Source organism: Lutra lutra, chromosome 8 (genome assembly GCF_902655055.1).
Source record: "Lutra lutra chromosome 8, mLutLut1.2, whole genome shotgun sequence".
In the NCBI taxonomy this organism is placed as follows: Eukaryota; Metazoa; Chordata; class Mammalia; order Carnivora; family Mustelidae; genus Lutra; species Lutra lutra.
The window spans coordinates 31467565-31492381 of NC_062285.1; the positions used below are offsets into that span (position 1 = coordinate 31467565).

The following is a 24817-nucleotide window of genomic DNA, read 5'->3' on the forward strand; positions in this document are numbered from 1 at the left end:
ACTATATGATTTTGCTTTCAGTCCTCACAGAATGTGATTTTTATCTAAAGCTTTTCTTCCCCACTGCAATTTTCCTTAGGTATTTGTGACAGAAGCGGTTCACCCAAAAGTTAAATTGCAAGTAAATTACAATCCACTTCAATTATCTCTGGTCTCTGCCTGGACTCTGAGCAGTAGTGTGTCTAACAAAAGTTAGATGCATAGGGTAATGTTTGAACTTCTGAGTCCAATAGAATTATAAAAGTATAAAGCAGTAATTATGAACAACAGAAGCTAACCAACAGTTTTTACTATTAGGACTCTTAAATCCTTTTTCTTTTAAGTAAATATACTAAGGTTGTTTTCTGATTTTTAAAACCAACGAAATGTTTATTTTTATGCCATGACTGTTTAACTATAAAGACAGTTCTCTGTAACATCGGAACATACTTATAAATAATACTTTTTTCTCAATATTCTATGGAAAACATGCTCACCCAAAATAACCTTTGGCTTTCAATAATCTTAGCTTAAAATATTTTGCAATTTTGAAATACACACATCTACAAATATGCCAGCTCAGATCAAGGAAAGCAAGAGTAATTCATAAAAATAAAACTACGGTTTCAAAAGCATAGATTATTACATATATTCACTGGAGATATTGCATTATAGCGGCGGTTTTCAAACATTTTGGTCTCAGGATAACTTTAAATTCCTAAAAATTATTAAGAACTCAAAATAATTTTTTACATGGATTACCTCTGTCATTATTTACTGAATTGAAACTGAGAAGACCTAAAAATACTAATTACTTTATAAAAAACAAAATTTATATTAACAAATTGTTTTTATAAAACGATCATTGTTTTTCCAAAAAATAATGAGTGCAAACCATGGCACTCTTTTATATTTTAGCAAATCTCTTTACTATCTGGCTGAAAAGACTGATTCTTCTATCTGTTTTGCTTTCAATCTACTGCAGTATCAAATGACTTGTTGTCTCTAGAAAACCCAACAACTGTGTCCTCGTGAGAAAACAAGGGTACAAAGATAATAAATGACATCTTATTATTATGAAAAGTTTGGACCTCACTGGTCCCTCTGAAGGATAACGGGAACCCCTAAGGTTCCTTGGAGCATACTTTAAGAACTGCTACTCTACCAAGCTGTCTGTAATTGCTATTCTTTCAGACATTATAAACTTACAAGTCTCCATGCCTTCATCATCATCATCCACCACAGGTTTATCATAGGACTTGTCGATGGCAGCTCTGAAGCTCTCATTGCATCCCCTTCCTCTGATTATCCGCGGCCGTGGGCGGTGGAAAGGAATATCCCCATTCAAAGTCACTTCAGCGACCGCTGTCTGCAGACTCTCTAATGAGCTTGACTTCTTCAGACCCAGGGAAGGGCCTACATCTCTGCTGGGGGAGCCTTGGAGATTTACAAAAATGAAATGTTAGTTAGAATTAGTGGTGAAAATTATATACCTGAATATCTACGGACTGTGGAAAACATCAGGGACATAAATTATTCACTCACTGAGTTCTAAAGTGTGGATGGAAATGTTATAAAAATAAAGTCATAGTAACTAATTTTAATTTTTTCCAAATATATTTTAAATTTAGTCTACTTTCTCTATTTTCATTAGTCTCCATTTTTAGCCCAAGAGAGCTAAAATCATTTGCTGGTCAAATCATTTGCTCCAAGTATGTAAATAACCTAAAAGAGCTAGAATAACCTAGAAGCTCACTTGAAAAGTAGGGATGATGAGAAGGCTAGGATAAGCAACCAAACGTAAGCTTTGTAACTTAACTGAAATCATTTATTGACAGCTCAAAATTATTTACAGCAGAATTTAAACTTTCATCTCAATGAGTTCCACGAGTTCTCTTCCTCATTATACCGCGGCTTCACACAGCTCAGTCAGTAAAACGAGCACAAAAGATTACTCGTCACCCAGTCAATTAGGGCACCCTGGCACCAGGCAGAAACCCAATTCTGGGAAATATTAATGTTCTCAGGAAAGAGCAATGCAAGATCTGAATAGAAACAAATTACATAAGAGCTCTCACTAGGGAGCCGTAAAGGAGGAGAGACTCAGGAGCTGAACATGAGGACATGTGTCTCCAGGCTCGGGAGTAATAATAGCTTCTCAAGGAACAATTGAGGAACAGGAGGAAGAAAACTTAACAATTAACGAATAAAATTTCAGTAGGATGGCAGGGGAGAATTGGGAGAATGAACGATGGGGCTGTTTCTGGAGGATATAGGGCAGGGGGCCCGGAGAGAGTACCAGTAGCACCAAGCTTTAGAAGGCAATCAAGATGGATTTCTTTGAGCGAGGAAGACAGCCTCATCCATCACTGCCTGACCTGGCACTCAGAGGCAGATGAAGTCTGCCTCACCATGACTAAAATACCAGCTTTGGACCACCACTGGTCAGCCCAGGTTTCACAACTAGCTCATCACTTACACTGTTAAAAAGACAGGTACAAAAAAATGGGAAGGTAGAAGAGAGCAGGTCGTTTATCTATACATGGGGTCACCAGCTCACGTGTTAATCAATAATTAAGGCAGAGCCTTGATATGGTATCATCTAAAAGGCAAATAATTATGACACGGGCTCTGCATGGCTCAGGGTAGAAAACAGAAAAAAAGTTAAACTGAAAGTCAAAACAAGAATTATCTTTTTAAGATCCATTTACATTACATCTTCCACCTCATTTTCACAATGGGGTAGCAGTTTTTAAGTTAGAATAAATATGTCAAAAATGTAACACAGGCAGAAAGGCAGACAGATGATTCTAATGAAGAAATAATAGTCTCTCAATTATTGTGCTTGGGAGAAAAAGATGATTTATTGAACTTTCTCAGTGCAGGATTGTATATATTTGATTATTTTATTACAAAAATTCCCATGAAATGTTTCTTTCTAGGATGATCAATCTTACTTTTTCTCTTGATAGCACTGTAATTTTTGACAAGTTCATGTTCCAAATACTCATAAAAGTCATGTCACAGGAAGGAAAATGAATTTTGTTCTAGAACTAAACAAAGAGTAAGAAATCAAGGAGTCAAAGAGAATAGGAGAAGAGCACTCGTAGGCAGGGACATTTACTTTATATTTCCTAGAATTAGCACAGGGGAAACCTTTTTCTGAATAACTCATGCATATCAATTTTCATAACCTACCAGCTGCATCTGAGTTCTGTAGTCACTTATCAGGCAAATATTTGGCACTTTTTGGGGAGCATAAAGGACGTGTGTGTGTGTGTGTGTGTGTGTGTGTGTGTGTGTGTGTATTCATATCTATCTATATTTCTCCAATAAAGATTTCATGCTTCCAGTAAAGATTTTCATAAAAACATCACTTAGGTATATTAAGTTTTTCTTCATGAAAAGTTAGCTGAGATTTGACTTAATATACTCACAGCACTAGACATTTTAATAATGAAATCTAGAAAGAACATGAATATTAAAATAGGTATATGTCTATATATACATGCATATATTTATATACATATATAAGAATATATATGTATATATTAAAATACATAAACAAAGGCAAATCTGGTGGAAAAAACAATGATGAAAATATAAATAAGCAATAGATATTTTGTAAGAATAATTTAAGGCTTACCTACCTATTCTTCTTTCTGAAATTGTAACACTGCAGTATATAACATTCTGGCCATGGTATTATGTATATAGGAAATCAATGAATAATTACCTCTATATTTAGGTATGGTCGAAAATTCTTACAGTAAAAGGTTATACAAAAAGTCAAAATTTGTAATTTGTGAATCTATAAGAGGGATCAGCCAACCATGGGCCTAATCTGGAACGTCCATTCTATTCCATGGCTGCTCTCATGCTACATCAGAATGAAGTAATTGTTGCAGGGACTGTTTGGTCTATAAGGCCCACATTATTTACTATCTGGTCCTTTACAGAAAGAGACTTCTAATTTGTAACATGGCTATGATACATTTAAGTATGACATTTGTCAAAGAAACTGTTAACAAAGATTTTGTTAAGTAACAATGAGGTTATTGAGAACCCCGACATGATACACTTAGCATTTCCTAGGGTTGAAAATTAAAAACGCCTTTCTTTATATAAAGTATGGGCAAAAATTTGTCTTATTTACACACACAAGCACACACAAATCAACATCTTTTAATTTTAAAATAATATTCTAAAGCTCTTTATAAGTCAGCTCATTAGGATACTTTGCTTATTTTTTATATCCAAAGATTAAACTGTTAGAAACACAATTCTCCTCTTATTCTCTCTTTTCATTCACAAAGAAAATTTACCCCCAAATATCAAAAAAGAACTTTAAATCTGAAATAAAGGGGAAAATCATAATCATACTGTTTTCCCTAGGCCTATTTTTCTACTACTTACTAATACCTCTCTTGCCGAAAAAAAGTAGAGGATGTCTATTGCAAGGGCAAAGGGAAATGGAATTCAATTTTCATTATGAAAGGCTTATGGCTAGACAGATGATCTGTGCTGAAATGCCGCTGTGGCTCTACCAAAAACCTTTGGACTGAACTGTAAAATCATGATCATCTTAGCAATTCAAGCGAACTGAAGAAAGAAAAATAACTGAAAATCTGCTCACTGTTCAATATTTCAGGGTGGAAAGGACATTTTATTCATGTAGATTTAAAACCAACAGACCAAAAAATAGGTACTGTGGTGTCTATGTAATAATTTTGTGGCCCAAGGTTTTCTAGTTTACTTTGGTAGGATCGATGGCACATAGTGGGGAAAATAAAAGAAAAAAGGAAAAAGCTTTTATCTAGGATCCAACATTTTAAACCACAATAAAAACACAAAATTGAATTAGATTGAATTAGATTATAAAATCTGCCTCCTCTCCATGAAAGTTATTTTATGTGTCCAATTAAACTCTGGATATCATCATCATTATTTTTTTAATTGCACTAATGCTTTTTTCCTTTTAGTAAAAGTGAGTTGGTCAAATTAAATATTTTCCTGACTTTACCTGACTGGCATAGTATATGAAGTCATGTTCTTTAACCTGAGAAGTTCGAGTTGGTTTTTATGAACATTATCTTGGATAGGGCTTACTTCTTTAAAAGTAATGAATACTGTTAACTCTAAAACTAATTACTAATTTACATATATGAACTATCAAATAGTTTCTCTTTACCCTGTTCCAGAATTTCAGTGAATTTCATGTTTGATCAGAGAAATAACTACATAATAATGGCTGAAGCTATAGTTAATTGCCTTCCACTACAGTTAATCTTATGATTTATTGGATGTAATTTTTAGAATCTATCTTTTACTCTACAGAATGTAAAAACTCCAACCTTGTCCACAATAATCTTTACATATGTATATGGATACACATTTTTCAAGAAGGCTAAAACTAATTACTACTGCAGGTTAAAAAGGTGAATTGAAGCTAATTAGTGCTAAGTGATGTGAGTACTTCATACTGGATCTAGAATAATTAAAACACTATTCCAAACTTATAATAATAAATCATAAATGCATACAAAGCACATTACTTTAATTACATGTAAAGACTTTCCTGTGATTATTTTCATAAAATAACATAAAAATAAATTCTAATACAATGAAAAACCCAGTTCAATATAATCTGATTATTGATGCTACATAATGATCTAGACAGCATTTTAGAAACAAGTCCTAATGAGTTAAAAAAAAAAAAGAAAACTTTAGAATAGGTTCACAAAGTCAAGTCAAGAAAAGGAGCTGAGTGCATTGTATAATCTAACTCAATGTCAGACAACTATGAGCTAATTCTTGCACCTGAAGAAGAACTAAGGTTTTCTGAGCAACTAAAGACAGCATTACTGGACACTGTCCATCAGTGAAAAATATTTATATTTATGCTATTATCCTTCAAATCAAAATCACCACTTTGAGGATCATGACATCAAGCTAGTCATCTAATAAATGACTTAGATACTTAAGAGTCTATTAGAAGAGATCCTGTTTTCAGGACTTTGATTTTTATTTAACCGTGACAGAACATTTCTACACAAATACTATTAAAATCTAGGTTGTTTTAGCACTTTTGAAACACTAAATTATATTTGCTCTTAGTATTCCTTCTAACAGAAAATTTTTCTTTTCTTGTACAATTTGATTTCCTACAATGAAAACATCCATGCAAATCTGGAATATTTATGTTTACACGCAATATGATTGGCAGCTCTATAATTATGATCAGCTCCTTGGACCACAGTTTCTATGGCAACAGTCTCACTGTCCATTCTTACCTGCTTTCTGGTCATCCACTGTATTGAGTTTAGTCTCGTCAGCTACTGTTAAAAGGTAAATGTATACTGGTTAGCACAGTTAGTCCCCACAGCCCAACATGCTTCAACCATTCCCGGATCTTTTCAGTTAGGTGATCATTCTTAGGTAATATTTCATGCAAATAATATGAAACATCAAGCAAACATTCATAATCAAAAAAAGGGGGGGGAAGCAGTGTCTCCATGCAAAATGCCAGTCATTTCATTTCACAGACACGTGTGTTATTTATAAGTTAGCATATCATAATTAGCCAAGGCAATGCATCGCCAAATTTTTCTTTTATGCATGTGATAAATTAATGCTTTTAGTCTTGAAGTACAAACAGCCACCAGAGAACAGCATAAATAAGTTACAGTTGATTAACAAAGGTTCTGTAAATCATTTGATCGGTTTATAGATATAATTAATTATTTTACTTTTTTGTTTGTTTGCTTTTTGGTGGATTTTGATTCAAAAAGAGACACTACCTGATTGGTGTTTGATTGAACAACTACAGTTATTTTTCTCCTCCCATTTGCTTCCAAATACTTTCTACAACAAATATTCTCTCAAATTATTACTTCAATTAAATGCCTTAATTATCAACACATAAGAGTTTCTATTACATAAACCTTAAAGAATAGGAGTGAAACAAAGATATCATGAAGTAACCAAATTCTACACATGGATTGAGATAATGGTTTCTCTCCAATACTTCTCCTTCTAGTTCAAGAATCCCACAGCCAACCAAATACTATTTCCAAAAATTGGTTTTAAACAACCAAGATGTTAAAACATTTCATCTTTTCAAATAAAGATGCAGGAATATAGCATGAGATGCGTGTGTTTGTTTCTTTTATCATCAGGAAACATATATGTTAACATATTGCACATTATGTAAACATGCCACTTATGAGAAATATGGTTATCTTAAACTCAGAGAAAAACTAATTTTTGCCAAATTGCCACATTTCACATTTATTTTCTCTATTGCTTAAAGTAAACAGACATGTGTTTGGGACTATCAATTTTAATCTGAAAGCATCTAAACCTTATTTAAAGATTCATGGAGATTGTACTCACTACCTAAATCCATGCTTTTTGATTTTCGCGTTTTAACGAAATCCAATTGACTGGCATCTGAAAATTGCTTTGTGCGTTTTTCTGACATACTCTGGCGTCCAAATCCTTCTCGTTGAAAAGCAAGAACAGGATCAACATCTGGACTCAAAGAGCTGGTGTGAAGAGAAAAACAAACATAAAAATATTTACTAGAAATAGAGGACATCCAACTTCAGGAAAGAACATATACGCTTGTGCGTAAGAAGGTGTGCCCATGTGTATTCCTCAGAAATGCTGAAACTAACACAAATATAGTTCATTTAAAAAAAAAAAAAGCACCTCTGCCTGAATAGGAAGTGATGGGAAAATACAAAATTCTATTTACATTTAGAATAATTCTTTCTCCACATGAGTTCTCTCATCTCCTTGATTTGCTTCAGTTTCCTCACTGTTCTCCTATACATCATTATTTCTAAGTGATTAACAAAAATAAGGCAGATGGGGGTGCTGGGGTGGCTCTGGCAGTCAGGCACTCGACTCTTGGTTTGGCTCAGGTCATTGTCTCAGGGTCATGAGATCAAGCCCTGCACTGGGCTCTGCGCTCAGCAGGGAATCTACCTGTTCTTCTCCCTCTGCTCTCCAACAACTCCCCCACCCACCGCCACTGCTCACACAGGCTCTCTCCCTCTAAAGTAAATAAATAAAATAAAATCTTTTTTAAAAAAATAAGGCTGGTGTCTTTTGGACATGGGGAGGACTGGATATTTGAGGAAGACTTTCATATATGAATACAAATACTGGCCGCAAATAAGTGACTGTATGAACTGCAATCAAGTAAAAATTTTAAAAAAGAGTATGGTCTTCTTTAGACATCCTTTAGATATCCTGGTCTTCTTAGATATCCTTTATCCTGTGTTTCAGAAAAGAAGGAAAAAACACTACTGTGGTATGTGGTTTCATGAGAATGTAGTTTCTCAGCAGTATTTATTCAACTGAGAAGAAACCAACTCAACACCTTTATTAGAACCTATTCTGATTAACGTGTTGTTCTGGGGACCAAAGTTAAAAAAATTAAAAACAAAACGATCTCTGTTCTCTGCACATTCCTACAAAAAAATACTACACCAGAAGCACCAAGCCAATGCTATGGACGCGGAGATGGGGGAATGTTCGATATTGGAGGGAGGCGAGAATAGCGTGACTAAGCCTGGATGATGTTTGATTTTGGCGACACCAACACAGTAGTTCAAACAGACATGGTGAAGCCCATGGCAGATCATTGGTAACAAGACACTGCTGGAAGAGCTTTCCCAGGGGACGTGTCATGGGATGACACAAAATCACTCCTATTTATAAAAATCTGTGAACACTTTAAAAAAGTACTTAAGTGTTCTGAGCACCGTTTCATGCAATAAGAATGGTTGTTCTGTGCTAGGCACACTGAGTAAACACAGTGCTCTCCTGTGTTAGCACCCAGCCACTTCCCCGTTTGGCCGGTGAGGAGAAAATGCCTCCACAGCGAGCTAAACATACTAGAAGGTGAGGGGGCCGTGTCCACCCCATCAGCTGAGTTTACGATAGCCTGCCTTATGGTTCTGATGGAAGCAAACATCTCTACCCTTTACGGCCACAGATAATTACCATCCATACTGGTAAAGCAGAGAGATCTGGTTTGGATATCCATCAAAAACGTAGCTGCAGTTTACTGTGCATGAAATGATAGCTGACTCTGAGAGAAGAGCTAAAGCAAAAATTGTAAAAAGAAAGACATCAAGGGAAATGTTTCGCCCTCAGGTTAAGTGACCTGAAATGTGTCGGGCCCACGTGCATTAATATGCTCAATAAACAGGAGAGCAGCCCCACCGGTCTGGCAAGGCCAGTAAGAGACTTCAAGGACATAATGTGAAAGCCCTTTGTAAACTGCAAACCGCCGTACAAAGTAAGCTATTATCACCCCACAAAGACGGTCTCAAATAATCAACTTAATACACATTATGATAACAGATATAGATAGGGGAATACAAAGGGGACTGCACAATCCTTCCCAATCTGTTCCACCAAGCACAGAGTGGGGCCCCCAGGATGAGACAAGGTGGGTGCCCACAACTCCAAATTCAAGGAAGCACCCACTCTCACGGTTGTGCGAGGTCAGGGTGCACACCTGAGAGTGATTCCCTGCCTGTAGTTTGTATCCTGGGCACCTGGCTTGCCTCCCCCTTGTCCTGGTCCCGGTACTGAGAAAAGAGAAGATGTATTCCATGGGCACTGGGAATTCAGCCCAGGGCAAGAACAACTTTATTTGGTAAAGCTCTATGTTATGTCCAAATAGACGTTCTTTTCTCTGCATTCTATATTAAATCTTTCCATCTTTAATATACCACATTTTTTTCCATAAAATTTTGACTACATTTTTGAAACCTTTGGGGCTCCTTCACATACTACTACGCCTGCATACTGTATATGCGTGTATGTGTGTATGCATGTATTTATAGCCATAGCTTGTAGTATACACATAATTACATACTGTTTTAGACATATTTCTTAAATTTATACATGCTTGAGTACTATGTTTATGTAGTAGTATTCAGATACTACTATGCTTACTATATTATGCTTATAGTTTCCACATACACCCCAATTGGAAAGTGGGGTGTATGTGAAAACTAAAGTGTAGTAGTAAAGTGAAAACTAAAAACCCATATGATAAGAACTATGATCCAATTTTGCAACAGCATACTCTAAATTATATATTTTCAGTAAGAATAATTCTTTCATCTGTTGAAAGCTGATCTCTTCAATCATTCTACTCATGAAGTACATTTTTAATAGAAATTATTGGTAAGAGCCTTTTCAAATAAATATTGTTGGTGCCAGTGTTATCTGAAAACCACATCATTGGCATATTTTTTAAACTGATCTCATATCCTTGGAATTATGTTGCCACTAAGATTAGAATCTGCTGTTTTGCCTTGTTTCTCCTTAAAAACATCGCTGATGTTCCCTAAATCAATTAACGGATTGAAAAAAGTATATCCTATTTGTTAACAAAAGTTCAGCCGTTTGATGTATTCACCTTCCACGATGGCTCAGTGAACTGTAAACATACACAATTTAAAAGTCAAATGAGTTTGTGAGCTAATAAGAGTCTTAAAATAACTAAATACTCTTAAACCATGACATAATTAATTCTTCCCTATCAATATACCCATTAAACTAATTTCAGACACAATAAACAGTATACTAGAATACTTAACAAGTTCGATTGCAAAACTGACAGCTGATTCTTTAAAGAATGTAACCATATCCTGACCCCCAATGTTATTAAAATTCCAGTTATTAATCCTGTCTTATTGCCCTTTTGTTTTCATAACATTTTCATCAAGGATTAGGGAGATATTGTCAGGCTGGAAAAGCTTACATTTTCTGCTGTGATTCGGAACAGCTGCCATTCTTGTTTGGATAACCCTTCATTCATATTCCTTCCCCTGCTCCACGTCCCCCACAGCAAAATCACGCAAGTCCTCCCCATTTTATCAATGCACTTAGGGAAATTAATGCCACAATCTATTTCTGCTAGTTCCTTATTTATTTTCACCAATACAGTGCGTTAGAAAGCCCCAAACAGATCTATTCCTATGGCCACCTTCACAATCCTCACCACCGTGGAAATTCGAAGGCTTTTGTCCCAAAGTTGAATACTGCCAATAACTAACCCTCACTTTCCCTGTTGCTGCTTTCACGCTCCGAAACAGATACAAGCTGCAGCAGTGAATGGAACAGCATCTGTGGATTTCAAATGGGATTTTACTTTATATTGTCGTTTCCCCTTCTATGTTGAGCCAAAAACCTCATTCACGGATACGCTATTATCATGCAAGCTGGAGTATAGCTCCTTTTTAAATCCTGTATTTTCAGGAAGAAAATTTTTTTTTTTTTTTAAAGAAAGAAAGACAAGACAAGACACAGACTTTTCAAGGATCCAAACGAACAGGTGAGACTATTCCAAGAGAACATCTGCAGAATTCCCAGGTACATGTGCTGGATGTTCGTGTGGTTTTGTAAGGAGTGGGGGAAGGGGGCTGGGGAGAGGGTGACTTTGCTAAGATCACCGCTAAAAAATGTTAACACAAATCAACAACGGGCCCCCAGACGCCTCCGATCTAATATGGGACTGTTGACGCAAGTCTGGGTAAGAGTAGAGAAGAGAAATGGGTAAGTGGTGAAGAACAATGCTGTAACATTTAAGTATCATTTTGCTGATGTATTCATGGAACACCCCCAGAGAAAGGGCAATAAGAAAATTCTGGTATAATGCTTCACGCGGCTTATGTTAATTTTCACTACAACCTCACAAGGTCATCCCTGGGAGGGACTTGCCTTTCGGCTTATGGATGTGTATAATTAAGAGGCACGCAAATTAAGGCACACATCCACACTCACGGGCCATGCATCGGCTCGATAATATCAAATGCTTTCTTCTGTTTTGGAAGATTAGGGAGAAAGAAATGGCATGAGACTGCCCCAAAAGTCACAATGTTAGAGGCAAGAGGGAAGGGTTACAGCACTCTAAAAAAACAACCCTTTAAAAAGTCTCCTCCCACTCCTACAGCATAGCAGCTATTAATTTGACCAAAATCATCTAATGGTTACAAATTTTCAGTCACCTCAGAGATTCTGCTTAGAACTGATTTAATGAAAAAACAATTCATCAAATTAAAACAGATCTAAAATAACCAACAGCGGAACTTCAGAAATGAACAGGTCTTTTTGGTGAGTGGTGGTTCTGTCATAGAGCTGGCTGAGTTAGTCAGTACAGCTCTGGACACGCTAAAACAATGGGGCAAGTTTATGGGGTGGAGGGGAATCTTTTATTAGAAGAGTGATAATTAAGAGTATTAAGACCATGAAAACAGACCACGGCCATAAAACAAAATTGATTAACTGTGCTTAATGATAGACCATTTAAACATAAAATGAAGGTGATTGCAATTAAGTAATGTTTTCCAAGCCTGGAGTGCGATCTTACCAGTCTGCTGAATCACTGATTGCAGCCTTCGCCCACGTGCCAGCGTCCGTTGTCACGAAGCCCACGTCATCGTGGGAGCTGGAAGATGACTGGTCAGACAGATGTGGGGGAAGCACTGGCAGCCTGTCATCTTCTATAATGACAGTGTCATCCTGGGGCATGTTCACTGTGGGGGACAGCTGGTATTTACCTGCCCAGTGGAAAGAAAAGGAAGAGAAATTCTAGATCTCGATCTAAGGGCTACGCGTATAGCTATACGAATGGCAATATTAGAAAAAGGCTAAATTTCCAAATGTCTGCTCAACCTGGTGGAACAAAACAGAAGGAAGGAAATTTATTTTTTCACAAATCAATGGCCAGTGGAGGCCTCGAGTCTGCTCCCTTCTCTGACTCAGCGGCTCCGTAGCTCTCGGCACAGAGTTTAATTTCACTGGATTCAGGTTTCCTAAAGCCACAGATGATCTCCAGAACGTCTTCTAATGTGAAAATGCGACACAGATTCTAGGTTGTGAAAGTCTTTTGAAAAATTTTACCAGGAAATTTATAGGGAAGCCCTGCAGACTTACATCAATCACTCCCATACTCATTCGCTGGGCACATACCGCATAGCAAGGATGAAAGAAAGACTTAAATCTCTGCCCCCGAACAGCCCACACCCTAGAGAAAGAGCCCAACATACAAACAGGGATAACTGACTGGTGGTGTGAAGGACGTGCTAAAAGGACTATGGCCTTCACTAGGGCTGGTAATTGCCTAGGCAGCTAGAGGCAGAGGACGCCAGGGATCTTCACAAAAGTTAACCTCACAATTGGGCTCTGAATGAGGAATGTTATCTTTTCTGCTAGGAGAAATGATGACATTGACTTTACGCATTGGCAACAACATCATTAAATTCATGATGGAGAAAAGCTCCCGGTACACTGAAGGGGGCACTTCAAAGATGAGTACGTGCAGAGTCGAAGCCTCACAAGGAGATGGCGGGAGTGATCTTGAAATGATAGGATCTCACTGCCCAAAGGATTTCAGGCCAAGACAGTGGGGTCCATATATTTTTATTTATTCAATTCGGATGTAACGTTCTTGGTAAGGAGAGACTCCAAACTGTCTCTACTGATGAGTTCTTTCAGGGAAATCTGCTCGGGCGCGTGGATCAGCATGACGGATGTATTTTTTGGGACAAAATTAAGATTCAAGCCCTTAGTCACTAAAGATAAAGCTTCTTTATCTTTGATGAGGCATCTTCCTCCCCAAAACATCCACAGTTCTGGCTTCCTCCTCAAATCTCATGCCATACTTCTGGGTAAGACCTCGCTGGACAAGACTTTGGTCCAAGTGGATCCATCAAGAGAGTTCAGACTCACAGAAACACACATCAGGGTAAGATGACTGGCTCTCCCAACAGGACAAGAATTGACAATTTCCCCATCACCTTACAGCAGGACGGGACAAGTCTCATTTGAAGTCCAATATTCCAATCTGGTAAGCCAGCTCTACTGGCTCCTACCCAACTGAAACTGACTGCTGTCCTTTCCCAACACTGGCACCATTTTACACTTTACACAGGGTGCTCTTTCCCTTAATAAACCACCACTTTTAAAAATAGCACCACAGCAACATGTGGAGAGATTTTAACATTTTAACATCAGGCTTAAGATCTAATTTTTAAAACAAACATTCATAAGAATGTGCAAATGATGACTTTTTATTTTAACACGATTTTGGCAATTATGGGATGGCATATATAGGCTTGAAGGATTTTTAAAACACATATTATTCTAGACGTTCAACAAAGGAACAAAAATTAAGTTGATATGTATCTTTTCAGGACAACCCACAGAAGAGGATGTGCTAGACGTTTCAAATGCATTCATTATTTAGCACCAACTACTTTATTATAGAAATACTCTATGTTTACTGAAACAGCAACACAGCATTTTATCAAGAAAAACACTCTATTTTGATTTGAAATGCATTCATTTTGACAAACTGTGAAAACTAGCAACTTTTTATGAATGCTCATGATTATAAAGCAAATCAAATTTAACGCAATCGTTTCCTTCTCCTGAATTCAAATTATTCATTTACTACTACTTGAGTTTTAGGACTTCAAAACAGAAAGACAAAAATCTGTCTAAAAAATTGTCATTCATAAATAAAGTTGGACATCCTAGGACTATCACCAAAAGAAATATTCCCTTCTCAAGACAGACTTTTTTGCCTAAAAAGTGTACAGAATGACAAAACCAGAGTTATCCCTGACAGCTCACCACTGACAAGGCACGTGTCACAGCATTAAATGCCAAGTCCTCACAAAGGCAAAATTTACTGGAAGGAAAAATTACAATATAATTATAGTGCACTCGCTTTTAAACACAAAAACTAAAACTCTTGGGTTTACACAATATATTCTGGGAGACAGCCTAATAAGCAATATGGAACACTGAATGGTTCTTCATATGACAATCCTTTTATAATATGCTGTGTTGAGTAGAAATATTGTACCTTAAGTGATCCAAAATTTTATACATAAATGGTAAGAAATTTTCCTAATAATAAGAAAACAATTTAGCTTTTTTCCTCTCACAAATGATTCTAGGGGCTAATATTTCAAAAGATTTGAGAATTCAAGTTTTTCATCAGCTTCCCAACTTCTTAACGTACTCGCCAATAGTTACAGTTTTTGATTCTGGATGCAGGAATATATTGGGAATAATGGACAACTAAATTATTTCACTCCAAGTTCTACCAACTCCACCTAGACAATACCTCTTAATGATGTGTGCACATCATAAACGTGAAACCTTCCAAGGGTGATTTGAGAAGCCTTTGATCTGGTGTTTGATGGATAAATATTCCTCCTTCCTCAACTAGTTAACCAACAAGCTACAGACTAAAATTTAAACCAATCAATATCTTATAGAGGAGTGAAACAATGAGATACGAAATGATTGTTTACTAAACATTTATTAATTGGTACATTTACATAGAAGGCAATACCATTCATGACACTAGAAACAGATGAAAACTTTTCCAGTGATTTGACTCACAATAAAAATAACATAAATGTTCCATTTCTCAATGTTGAATTTCTCACAAGATAAAAATATGCTGAGCACAAATATTTATTAAACTCATCACAAATGTATGACTATAAAAACTACTGAGGTTAAACTCTAAAACGAATATACCAGATTTTGGTCTTACTTTAAACAGAAAATTTCTTCAGATTAAAATTTGGAAAAAAAAAAAATTAAGGTTCCATGACCCCAAGTGTCAACTTGAGATATATTTTAGTGAACATGTTGGTTAAATTAACCATGCCTGCTTTTGTTTAATGATTATTATAGTTAAGGCAGTCCAGCAATTTAGGAGATTTTTTTTTAAAGTCTTTTAACATGAAGTGATCCTAGGTTGGTTCTCTAGAGATTTCTTTTTATTGAATATACAGGATTAAAAGCCCTGATTAGTGGCAGGTAGGCCCACACAGAAGACATTAGCAGAAATCTTGCCTTGGTCACAACTCTGGCTGAACCGACCAAAAGCTAGGAAGACCAATCCAGGTTGAAGTAATGTGGGACTCATGAATCAGGAGAAGACACACCCTCACTGGTTCAGGAACACAGAAACCTTGTGGCTTCAGACTTGTCACTGAACTTCTCTGGTCCCTAATTCCTCTGAACATGAGATAATTCAGCTGGAGTAGATGATTTCTAAGGCTGTTTTCAGAGATGAGCTGTTCTAATTTTCAGAACACAGTGGCCACCAGAATGGAACAGCTTCTGGAGACTGTCTAATGCTTTTTGCTTAAAGATATGGATAAATTAATATTAATAAAGAACGATCATCACTAGTCCTCATTGTGTGGTCTAACTATGCCCTACTAAAAGGCTACTTTTAGAAAAAGGAAATAACCAAAAACAACATAAAACAAAAAAATCACCATGGGATCTTGTGTCGGTGGTCCTTTATCTGTTAAGAGGGAGAATGCAGCAGATGACCCCTGACATCCTGCCAAGTCTTCCATCTCTTCCTTTTTTAATTTATTTTTTAGAAGCTTCTCTCCTGAGATGTTTCCACAGAAATGAGTTAGAGAGCCTCAAAGCTCCTTTTGGTCTAGAGTCTCACATGAGGATTTTTCTAGGTAAAAATTCACCCTGTTTGCATACAATTAGTCATTTCTTAATCAACTGGAATTTCAATACAAAGCTCTATCTGAATCAGAGCAGATCATAAAGTAAATACCATCACCTCCACTAGTGTCTACATACGAGCTATTCTAAATACAGAAGACAATCCGTAACCAAACAAGATCTACCTGAGAGATTTCCATGTACCTACATTCTGTGCATATCAGATAATACTAGTGCTACTGATTTAGGTTAACAAAAATTCAGTACTCTACTATCTGATATTTGGTAACCTGTTCTGGTATTTAGTTGTAAGCTAACATCCCTTGCAGGACCTGGGAACGGACTTAGCAAACTAATTGTTTCTTAGGGCCACTGATAATGGAGTATGGACTGATGAAGACTGAGTTCTCAAATTTGTAAAACTCAAGACAGATCAGGTTAAGCATATACATTTCTCAGGGCAAAACTATACAGGATCCCTAGTTGGCAGTAGAATATGTAAAAAACGATCTAAAGAAAATATCCAAATTGTTCAACATTAACTTGGCCTACCAACAAAGGGTAAAGAGTCTTTCACCCCCAACCCAAAAGGCATGCACAGTACATCACAAAGATCACAAAGCACAGAGCTGGGAGGGAAGCTGCTGCCCCCAGAAGGCATCTGGAGCCTTAAAAGTCCATTACATCTCCACAGGAGGGAAGGGAGAACAACAGCAATGCCAACGGAAGTGGCCTAACGAAGCCACAGCTAACAAAATCAGGGCACCAGACTATGAAGAAAATGAAGGAATCCTCAACCCCTTATAGACAGCACTTCAAAAGGTCACTAGGTGAATTTTGGGGTTTTTTGTTTTTTTTAGTTTTAGTTTCTCAGCCTTCCTCTGAAGCATCAGGGATTGGAGGCAGGACGCAGGTTACAGGAACTGGTGGACCAATGGTCTGATTCAGTATGGCAAGTCCTACGTTCCTATAATAAAGGGGAAATTACAGCGTATCACTTTGTATGCACACAGATCCAGGGACACATGCACTCTCTCTCAAGGGGTCTAAATTTTCATTAATGAAAAAAGTATTTAACAAAGAGAAATTTCACGCCAAAACCAAGAAAGTATGGGCAATGCAATGCCAGTGAAGAGAACGATCATTAAGAAGCAAAGATTAGTGTGTTGATCTCTGAGAACTGTGTGTCCCCTAATAGGTGCACAATGGTTTCAACATCCTTCCCCTACTTCCATTTATGCCAAGCAGGCAAAAAAAAAAAAAAAGAAAAGAAAAGAAAATTATCGACAAAATCAAACCAAGGGTGGGCAGGTCTAAGTCCTATGTGCAACAAAATAAGGAACTGAGAATTTAGCAACTTTTCCAAACTAGAAAGCTAGAAGGACCAAAGGAAGACCAGAAAATTCTAGTAGTCATTTTTATGTGGTTTTTCCTGTCACGCCCAGGAGAGAGTTCTTTGTAAGCAAAGATTGTGTCTCACTCATTTTTGTATCTACAGCAAAAGTGTGTACACAAACGTCTTGTCAATAGAAGGTTTCCACAAATGTCCACTGATGAAGGAAATAAATTCCTGTCCCAATGAAGCTTCGAAATGGAGACTTGAATTGTATTAAATCTTCATTAAATGTTTGAAAATGGCATTAAATTTAGGGTTTTACTTTTGAGCCTTGCGAAACACACCAGCAATAAAAGTGTTTTATGTCAGGTGCTGTTTTAATCAAAACAGCTTCTTATGCTTTAAATTTGAAAACTCTCACAAGTTAATCCCAAGATGAGCAACTCAGTCAATCCAACCACTCCTGTGGCAAAGCAAGTCTTTATTAACTGGATCTGTTAGGAGAGAGCTGCGCGGCTGCGGAGCTCGTGCTAATAACCTCATTACCCACTGGGGGCCAAGCAGACAGTACGGTGCTGAATCCAAACAAAGGATGCAAAACACCAGCTTCCAGATTTTAAAATGAGGGCTTTGAAAAAGTAGAGATGCAACTTAAAAACGGTAATATCCTACTGAGTACAAGCCAAATCAATGTGAATATTTCATCTACCTGCAAACGTGTGGAGATGCGTTCGTTCCTCTCCCTATAAACAGTGCTGCTGTGAAAGATACACGACTTTGAATCCTCCTTGTCATAAACCACTGAATTTTGACTTTCCTAAAACATGGCTTCACTTCTACTCTCAAACAAGCTAAACACATCTTGATCACTGAGTGTATTTCCATGTGACCCCTTCCTTTTCTCCCCCCCAGACCCCCACATGTTACAGGATCTAAAATTCACTTAACAAAATCAATGTATTGATTCAGTCTCTCCACTATTAACACTTCCTGGATGATTATAATGAACCTGCTCTTTCTCCTCTTAAAAACACGGACCTGCCTTACATTAATATTACATTAATAACCTTCCAGTGAACCAGGAAAGCATAAAAATAAGATGTGATAAACAGAGTTTTACCTGACTCACCCATTATCCTGCTGAGGGCAGCATTTCTCGTGGGGGATTCATCAAGCCCCTCAATCCCACTGTAGAGGGAATGGGAAATTCTTCGTTCTCGATCATCCAATACCGTTTCAATGGGCAGCTCAGGTCCAGAGGGGCTCCCAGGTGACTTCAGCTACGGAGAAAAGGGGGCAAGGGAAAGTCAGTACTGGAGGCCCATGAGCAGCATGGGGGAATTATAACAACTTGCCCAAGGCCTGCATCCAACTGGGTACCAAATGAACTAGAACTTTTCACCCTGTACCAAAATAATTTGTGATGACAGCTCTGCCTAATGACCAACTTTCTCTGCCACTTTACACTGGGCCTCCCATGAAGTTCTGTCAGATTGCAACCGTTGGAGGAAAAATATGTATATTAAAAGCTTTTTTTTTTTTTTTAACTTATTTCGCTGCTTATTTTTTCAATTTGACTGTTAGTATCTGCTGAAGTCAATTTAAGTTATGGTCTAATTCGGAATCCTTTATGAGATGTTGCTCTGCATAAAGCGTGCTTTATCAGAGTGGAAGCCAGAACTGAGCTATACTTTTTGTATCTATAATAAGCAGATATACCTCACAAGTGCTGGTAGAATTACTACCTACTCTACAAGACCTAAAGACCACTTGTGAGCTCAGGTGTCTTGAACAATTCACTGAGTCTACATTTCTTCTGCTAGAAATTAGTAAAAAATCATTCTATTCTCTTACTGCAATTTTAAGATAGTGAGTACCTGAGAAAACCACTTTAATAGTATGCAAACAATATAGAAGTAAGGACCAAATATTCTAATGAAGCAAAGATGTGTTTGTCACAAACATATATGATCTAAAAAAATAAGCAAAGAATATAGGTCCATTTCCGTCACCATGATTAAAACAGTATGTGGCATTCTTTAAAACAGCTGTGCCTCATAGGTCAGATTCTTCACAAAAATAATAGGAATAAGGAACCTATGTTCATAAGGTCTTGAAACAAGTCAGCTTCAAGGAGGAACAAAGCACACTTAACAGCAATCCTCCAAATGTGGGCTCTGAGGTTAACCCCATAGACTAATATCTTATGACGCTCCAGTGCTGGCTTTCAGCCAGAGACAAAGAGGGCTTGGCAGGGAGGGCTGGGCTGATGGTGGGGGGAGACTGGGGGGAGGCAGCACAGCACCGCCAAGTGGGAAAGAGGACCGCACATCCCAAACAGAGGAAACCACAATGGCTGCGGCTCCTTCATTGGAACAAATTATTATTTCTGTTAGAAGCTATCATCTGTTTAATATAAATGAGATATTTAATGAAGTTCCGAATTGTAGACTTATCTCTCCCAGTTTGATAAGCACTGGGGAGATTTAATGCATTGAAGGGTCAACACAATTACAATTGGAGGCACGTCAAACTGCAGGAGAATAATAAACTCACAGCGCTAGTGAATTAGACTCAATAAGGTTTAAATTGTGAAATGAGGATTTTTTTATTAGTTTTTTTTTTTAATTGCTGATTACAACTGACAGCTTCACAGAAAAGTAAATTAAATATTCAAGGTCTCTGATGTAAAAAAATAAAAGGACATTTTCTGAAAGAATACTATGCCTCAATTCCTAAGTACTTTGGGGAGGTAAAAACAAAAACAAACAAAAGCAATACCCTATGTCTTTAAGAACAAGTATGTCTGAAAAAATTTTAAATGAGCACATACACTGAAGAAACTTGCAATCCAGATCTCTAAACGAGACCTACTTACTGTACAATTTATTTTATAAGACAAACAATGCATCTTCACATTTGCTTAACAGATTACATTTAATCGAACTAGATAACTGCAATTTTCTAGATGATAAAATCCTTATAAAAGCTATTCATGAGAAATCCCTAAATAATCTAAAAGGCTATTTTAGAATTTTAGAAAATGGAATAAAAATTCCATAAAAAAAAAAAAAAAAAAAGCAGATGCAGGCTTTCTAGAGAAAAAAACAGTAAGGTGCCTGTTCAGAAAGAACCTCACACTTGAACGTTTTCATGGGAAAGAGTCTACACCTCCCCTACCTCCCTAACCATGTCTAATTTACATCTCAAAAGACAGATTTAAATGAAGACATCATTAGCCTACTACATAAATATTTAACAGAAGATACAATGCCTTTTAATTTCTTTAAAAAAAAAACCTGTTTGGGGTGCACAGTTTTGTTTTAAATCTACTGACGATTTTTTGTTGTCGCAAGAAAAGGAGTTTAGGAACACGAAACACGCCACAGGGCACTATGGTGGTACAGGCAAGAGGCAGAGTGAGGGGGTCCTGGAAAGAGGCCCAGGGTGGTCTGCAACCTAGGCTCGTCCCAGGCCCTCTAAGTCTCCTTACATAAAAACCTGCTCCAAGTCAAACTTAATTAGAAGAAGATACTAAAAGAACCACAATTTTTACTTTGTGGCTTGTTGCTTGAGGTGCAAAAAATGTTCTCCAATCTAACTTAATTTAGTCCCAGGGAGGAGTAATTGTGCTCAGGCCCCCCTCAGCTCCACCTCTGGAAAAACAGGAAAGCCTTTCCACCTCTTAGAAAAAAATCAGCTCTCAGTTGTACTGGGTAGCAGTCTTTTCTAAAGTAATACAGAAATGTACATCACAGGTCCAAAAACATCTGATACTCCTTGACCTGGACACTTCTTCACTTTGTGGTGGTCACTGCCCTCACAAAATAATAAGCTATGTGAATAATAAAGATTCATGTGAATCAGTTCTTTATCGTAACATTATCTACAAAGGTATACAATTGGGAATTACCCCAATACTGGAAAACAGTGTAAATGTAGTCCATACTTAGAAAAGATACTCAAACGATCATATGTTGCTTTTATAATCAGAAAGTAACAAATGATATATAATAACAAAGAAACTGGATACTGTCCAATCAATATGCTTTCCATTACATACTTGATTACTTTTCTTAGGAAGAGTTAAAATCTTGGCTTCTTTTAAAAAAACTAATATATTTTCTGCAGCGTTTAGCAAATTCTCATGTTGTTGTAAGTAATCATGAGTGGGTCAAATGATGTCTTTCATATAAAGAAATTGTATCCCACCATCTCAACCAGTAACATCAAAAACCTGGCACAGATATGGCCCTGATCTCCACAGCAAATTACAGACTGGGTTCTGGTTAGTAACTGTCACTGTCTTATTATTCGACATTTCAATATTTATGGGCTTATTCTATTTTATCTCCAATACCTGGCACAGGGCAGGTACTAGGTGACTAAATGGATGAATAAATTAATTTCCAACTGAATGACTCAGATTTTCCTCAAAATGGTTTGGAGATCTTACACACACTAGGCCACTGGAAGCAGGTCTCAAGCTGAGAGCACAGCACAGTACATAGCCTAGATTACAATGGTCTCTTGTGGAAAGCACTAACGTCCAAAGATCGGGTAGAAACGAAACAATGAATAAAAAGACAGGCCTGAGTTTTGGAGAAGAGTGGTCGTAGTGTTAGGGTCAGTTTCAGGTTCTGCTGTCAGGCAGGACAACACTTCATCTCCTTCCCATCCTCGCCCCCTCACCACCCTCCGTGGGCTACACCAAGGATCAGAGAGGTACTGAAACCTCCCCGAGTCACCCTGCCTATATGTGGCAGACCCAAAATGTAACGGACTGCCTGATGCTAAAACCCATGCTTTTATTGTATGCTACTTCCTAACACAACCAGAATATAAACTGCCTGAACAACACAATCACAGCCAATTAGGCCCACTCGGCGTGTGTAAGAGGAATGGGCACCTTGCTTCTACATTACTTTCACTACCCTGGCCTTGCAGCCATTAAGCAAATCATTTGACCTCTCTGCATTTATTTCTTAATAGATAAACTGAAGAGAATCATAAATGGTAATTTAGGCCCCTTCCTATTCTCATATAGCTTTCTAATTCTAAGAGGATTAAACTTCAGGGACTCATTTTAAAGTAGTCCCTGATGACTAAATCCTTCAGTATGGGGTCTAACACAAGGCTCACCTAGCCACATTCTCTACTGGTACTAAGACGAGGCTTTACATGAAATCGTGTCTAACACAGACACAATGAGATAACTGCAAGCTGTGTTAAAGTGCAGTAGTTTCTACAAACGTTACCTTCCTTGGAACATCTACAATCTGCATAATTGTCATACACAGGTTATTTTCAATCTTCAAGGAACAATGTCAAGTATTTACTCCTGATTCCCTCTACTCTCCTTCAAAGTCCTCAACAAAAGTTTTCTTTGTGATGGTAACCAACATTTCTGCCTCTTGCTTTATGTATTCTATCCAATGGAAAAGACTTAAGAAGTTTTTCTCCAAAAAAGTTAATCTATCGGTCAGGAGCACAAAACAACGGGAAGCCATTTCTCTCTCTCTCTTCTCCCCTCCCACCCCCCGCTAAAGAAACAATTATTGTTAATGAGATGTTTTTAAATGTACTTAAGAACAATAAAGGTAAGAAAGCAAAGGAAATCTAGAATCACTGCCAAAATATTAGTTTGGTTACCATGCCTGATGGTTTTGTTTTGTTTTGTTTTTAGAACTTCAGTTTCTAACATAACTACATTATCTTTTCTGCTAAAAACATCAGCCTCCCCAGGATTATTTCCCTAGTCATTCCGTTCATGCTTAGGTGTCAGCTCGGGGTTGGACATCAAGTGATGGAGAGGTAGCAACACGGCAGATGGACAAGGTCCCAGCCATCTCAGAATTCACAGTTCCCACGAAAGAAAACTAAAAAGAAAAACCAGGACAAGATGACTGCTGCTAGATGAAGGTAAGTAGTGGGACTACGGAATACTCTGGTGAGAGAAACTAGAAGCTGAAAGCTGTCTTTGTGAGGCCAAGGAGCAGAATGGGCTCATGGGGCAAACCCAGAGGCGACAGAGAAATTGCAAGCAGTGCAGAGGAGCTCACACTGGCTGCATGGGACAGGCTGGAGGGGCACAGATGCCACTTCCTGCTTGGCCCAGGGGCCCACGGGATGGAGACTGATGCCTGTCCCGGAGAGGATGGAAACCTCCTGAAGGGATTTCAGCCAGGAATGACATGAGCAACGTGTTCTGAGGAAAAACCTGCCTTCCTGCAGTGTGGAGGACGGACTGCAGCAGTGAGTCCTGTGGGACAAGAGAGTCTGAGGTGGCGCCACAGCAGAGGGGCTGGCGAAAAGTGGCTCAAGGAGAAAGAGGTTCTGGAGGCAGAGGCTACCAAACTAGGGAAGGCATCTGAGATGTCAAGAGTGAACTCACATCTCCAGCTTCTAAACCACAGAGTGGCAGTGGGGGTTTGTGGGGTGCAGGGAAGACCAGGGTGGATGAAGAACTCAGGGAGAAACTAGTTTTGAAGGAAAAGCATAAATAAAGTCTTAGGCACCTTGTGACAAACAAGGGAGTATCTGGAACCAGAACAGAATTTTAGGCTGGAAATGGGTTTGTGGGACTGGTCCTAACATCGGGGGTACCTGAAGACCTCCCAAGGAGCATGCACAGGGTAGAGGCCCCAGTCCAGGGAGAGCGCTGAGGCACACTCATAGTAACAGAGCAGGCAGAAATAAGGGAATCTCAAAGGAGAGAGAAGAGCCAGAGTGAAATAGGAGAAAAATGAGGAGAGCAGGTAAGAAGAGATTCAAGATGGCTGGCTTCCAAGATTCCTAAAAGGCCAAGCAAAAGACACTGAGAAACATCTTCCAGAGAATGTCTCAAATGTGCTGTAGAGTGAAATGCTGGATAAGGTAACGATAGCTACTGTGGAGAGTTGACAAATAATTTTTGGGAAAAAAAAATTAAGATAATATACAGCACTTCCTACATAAAAGAAAAGGGCACGG

General features: G+C 37.8%; 1 protein-coding gene across 20 annotated transcripts in view; it reads right to left on the reverse strand.

Annotated features, from left to right (window-relative positions):
* The window catches only part of PARD3 (par-3 family cell polarity regulator), a 651514-nt gene that overhangs the window by 214833 nt on the left and 411864 nt on the right, over positions 1–24817 (reverse strand). For 7 of the 20 annotated variants that reach the window (XM_047740436.1, XM_047740432.1, XM_047740429.1 and 4 more), the window contains 5 exons: positions 18966–19125; positions 12380–12569; positions 7375–7526; positions 6273–6317; positions 1189–1416 (listed from right to left, as the gene is read on the reverse strand). In XM_047740436.1, the coding sequence (XP_047596392.1) occupies positions 1189–1416; positions 6273–6317; positions 7375–7526; positions 12380–12569; positions 18966–19125 (775 nt within the window). The remainder of the gene's footprint in view (positions 1–1188; positions 1417–6272; positions 6318–7374; positions 7527–12379; positions 12570–18965; positions 19126–24817) is intronic. The other 13 variants (XM_047740438.1, XM_047740437.1, XM_047740433.1 and 10 more) reach the window with 8 other exon arrangements.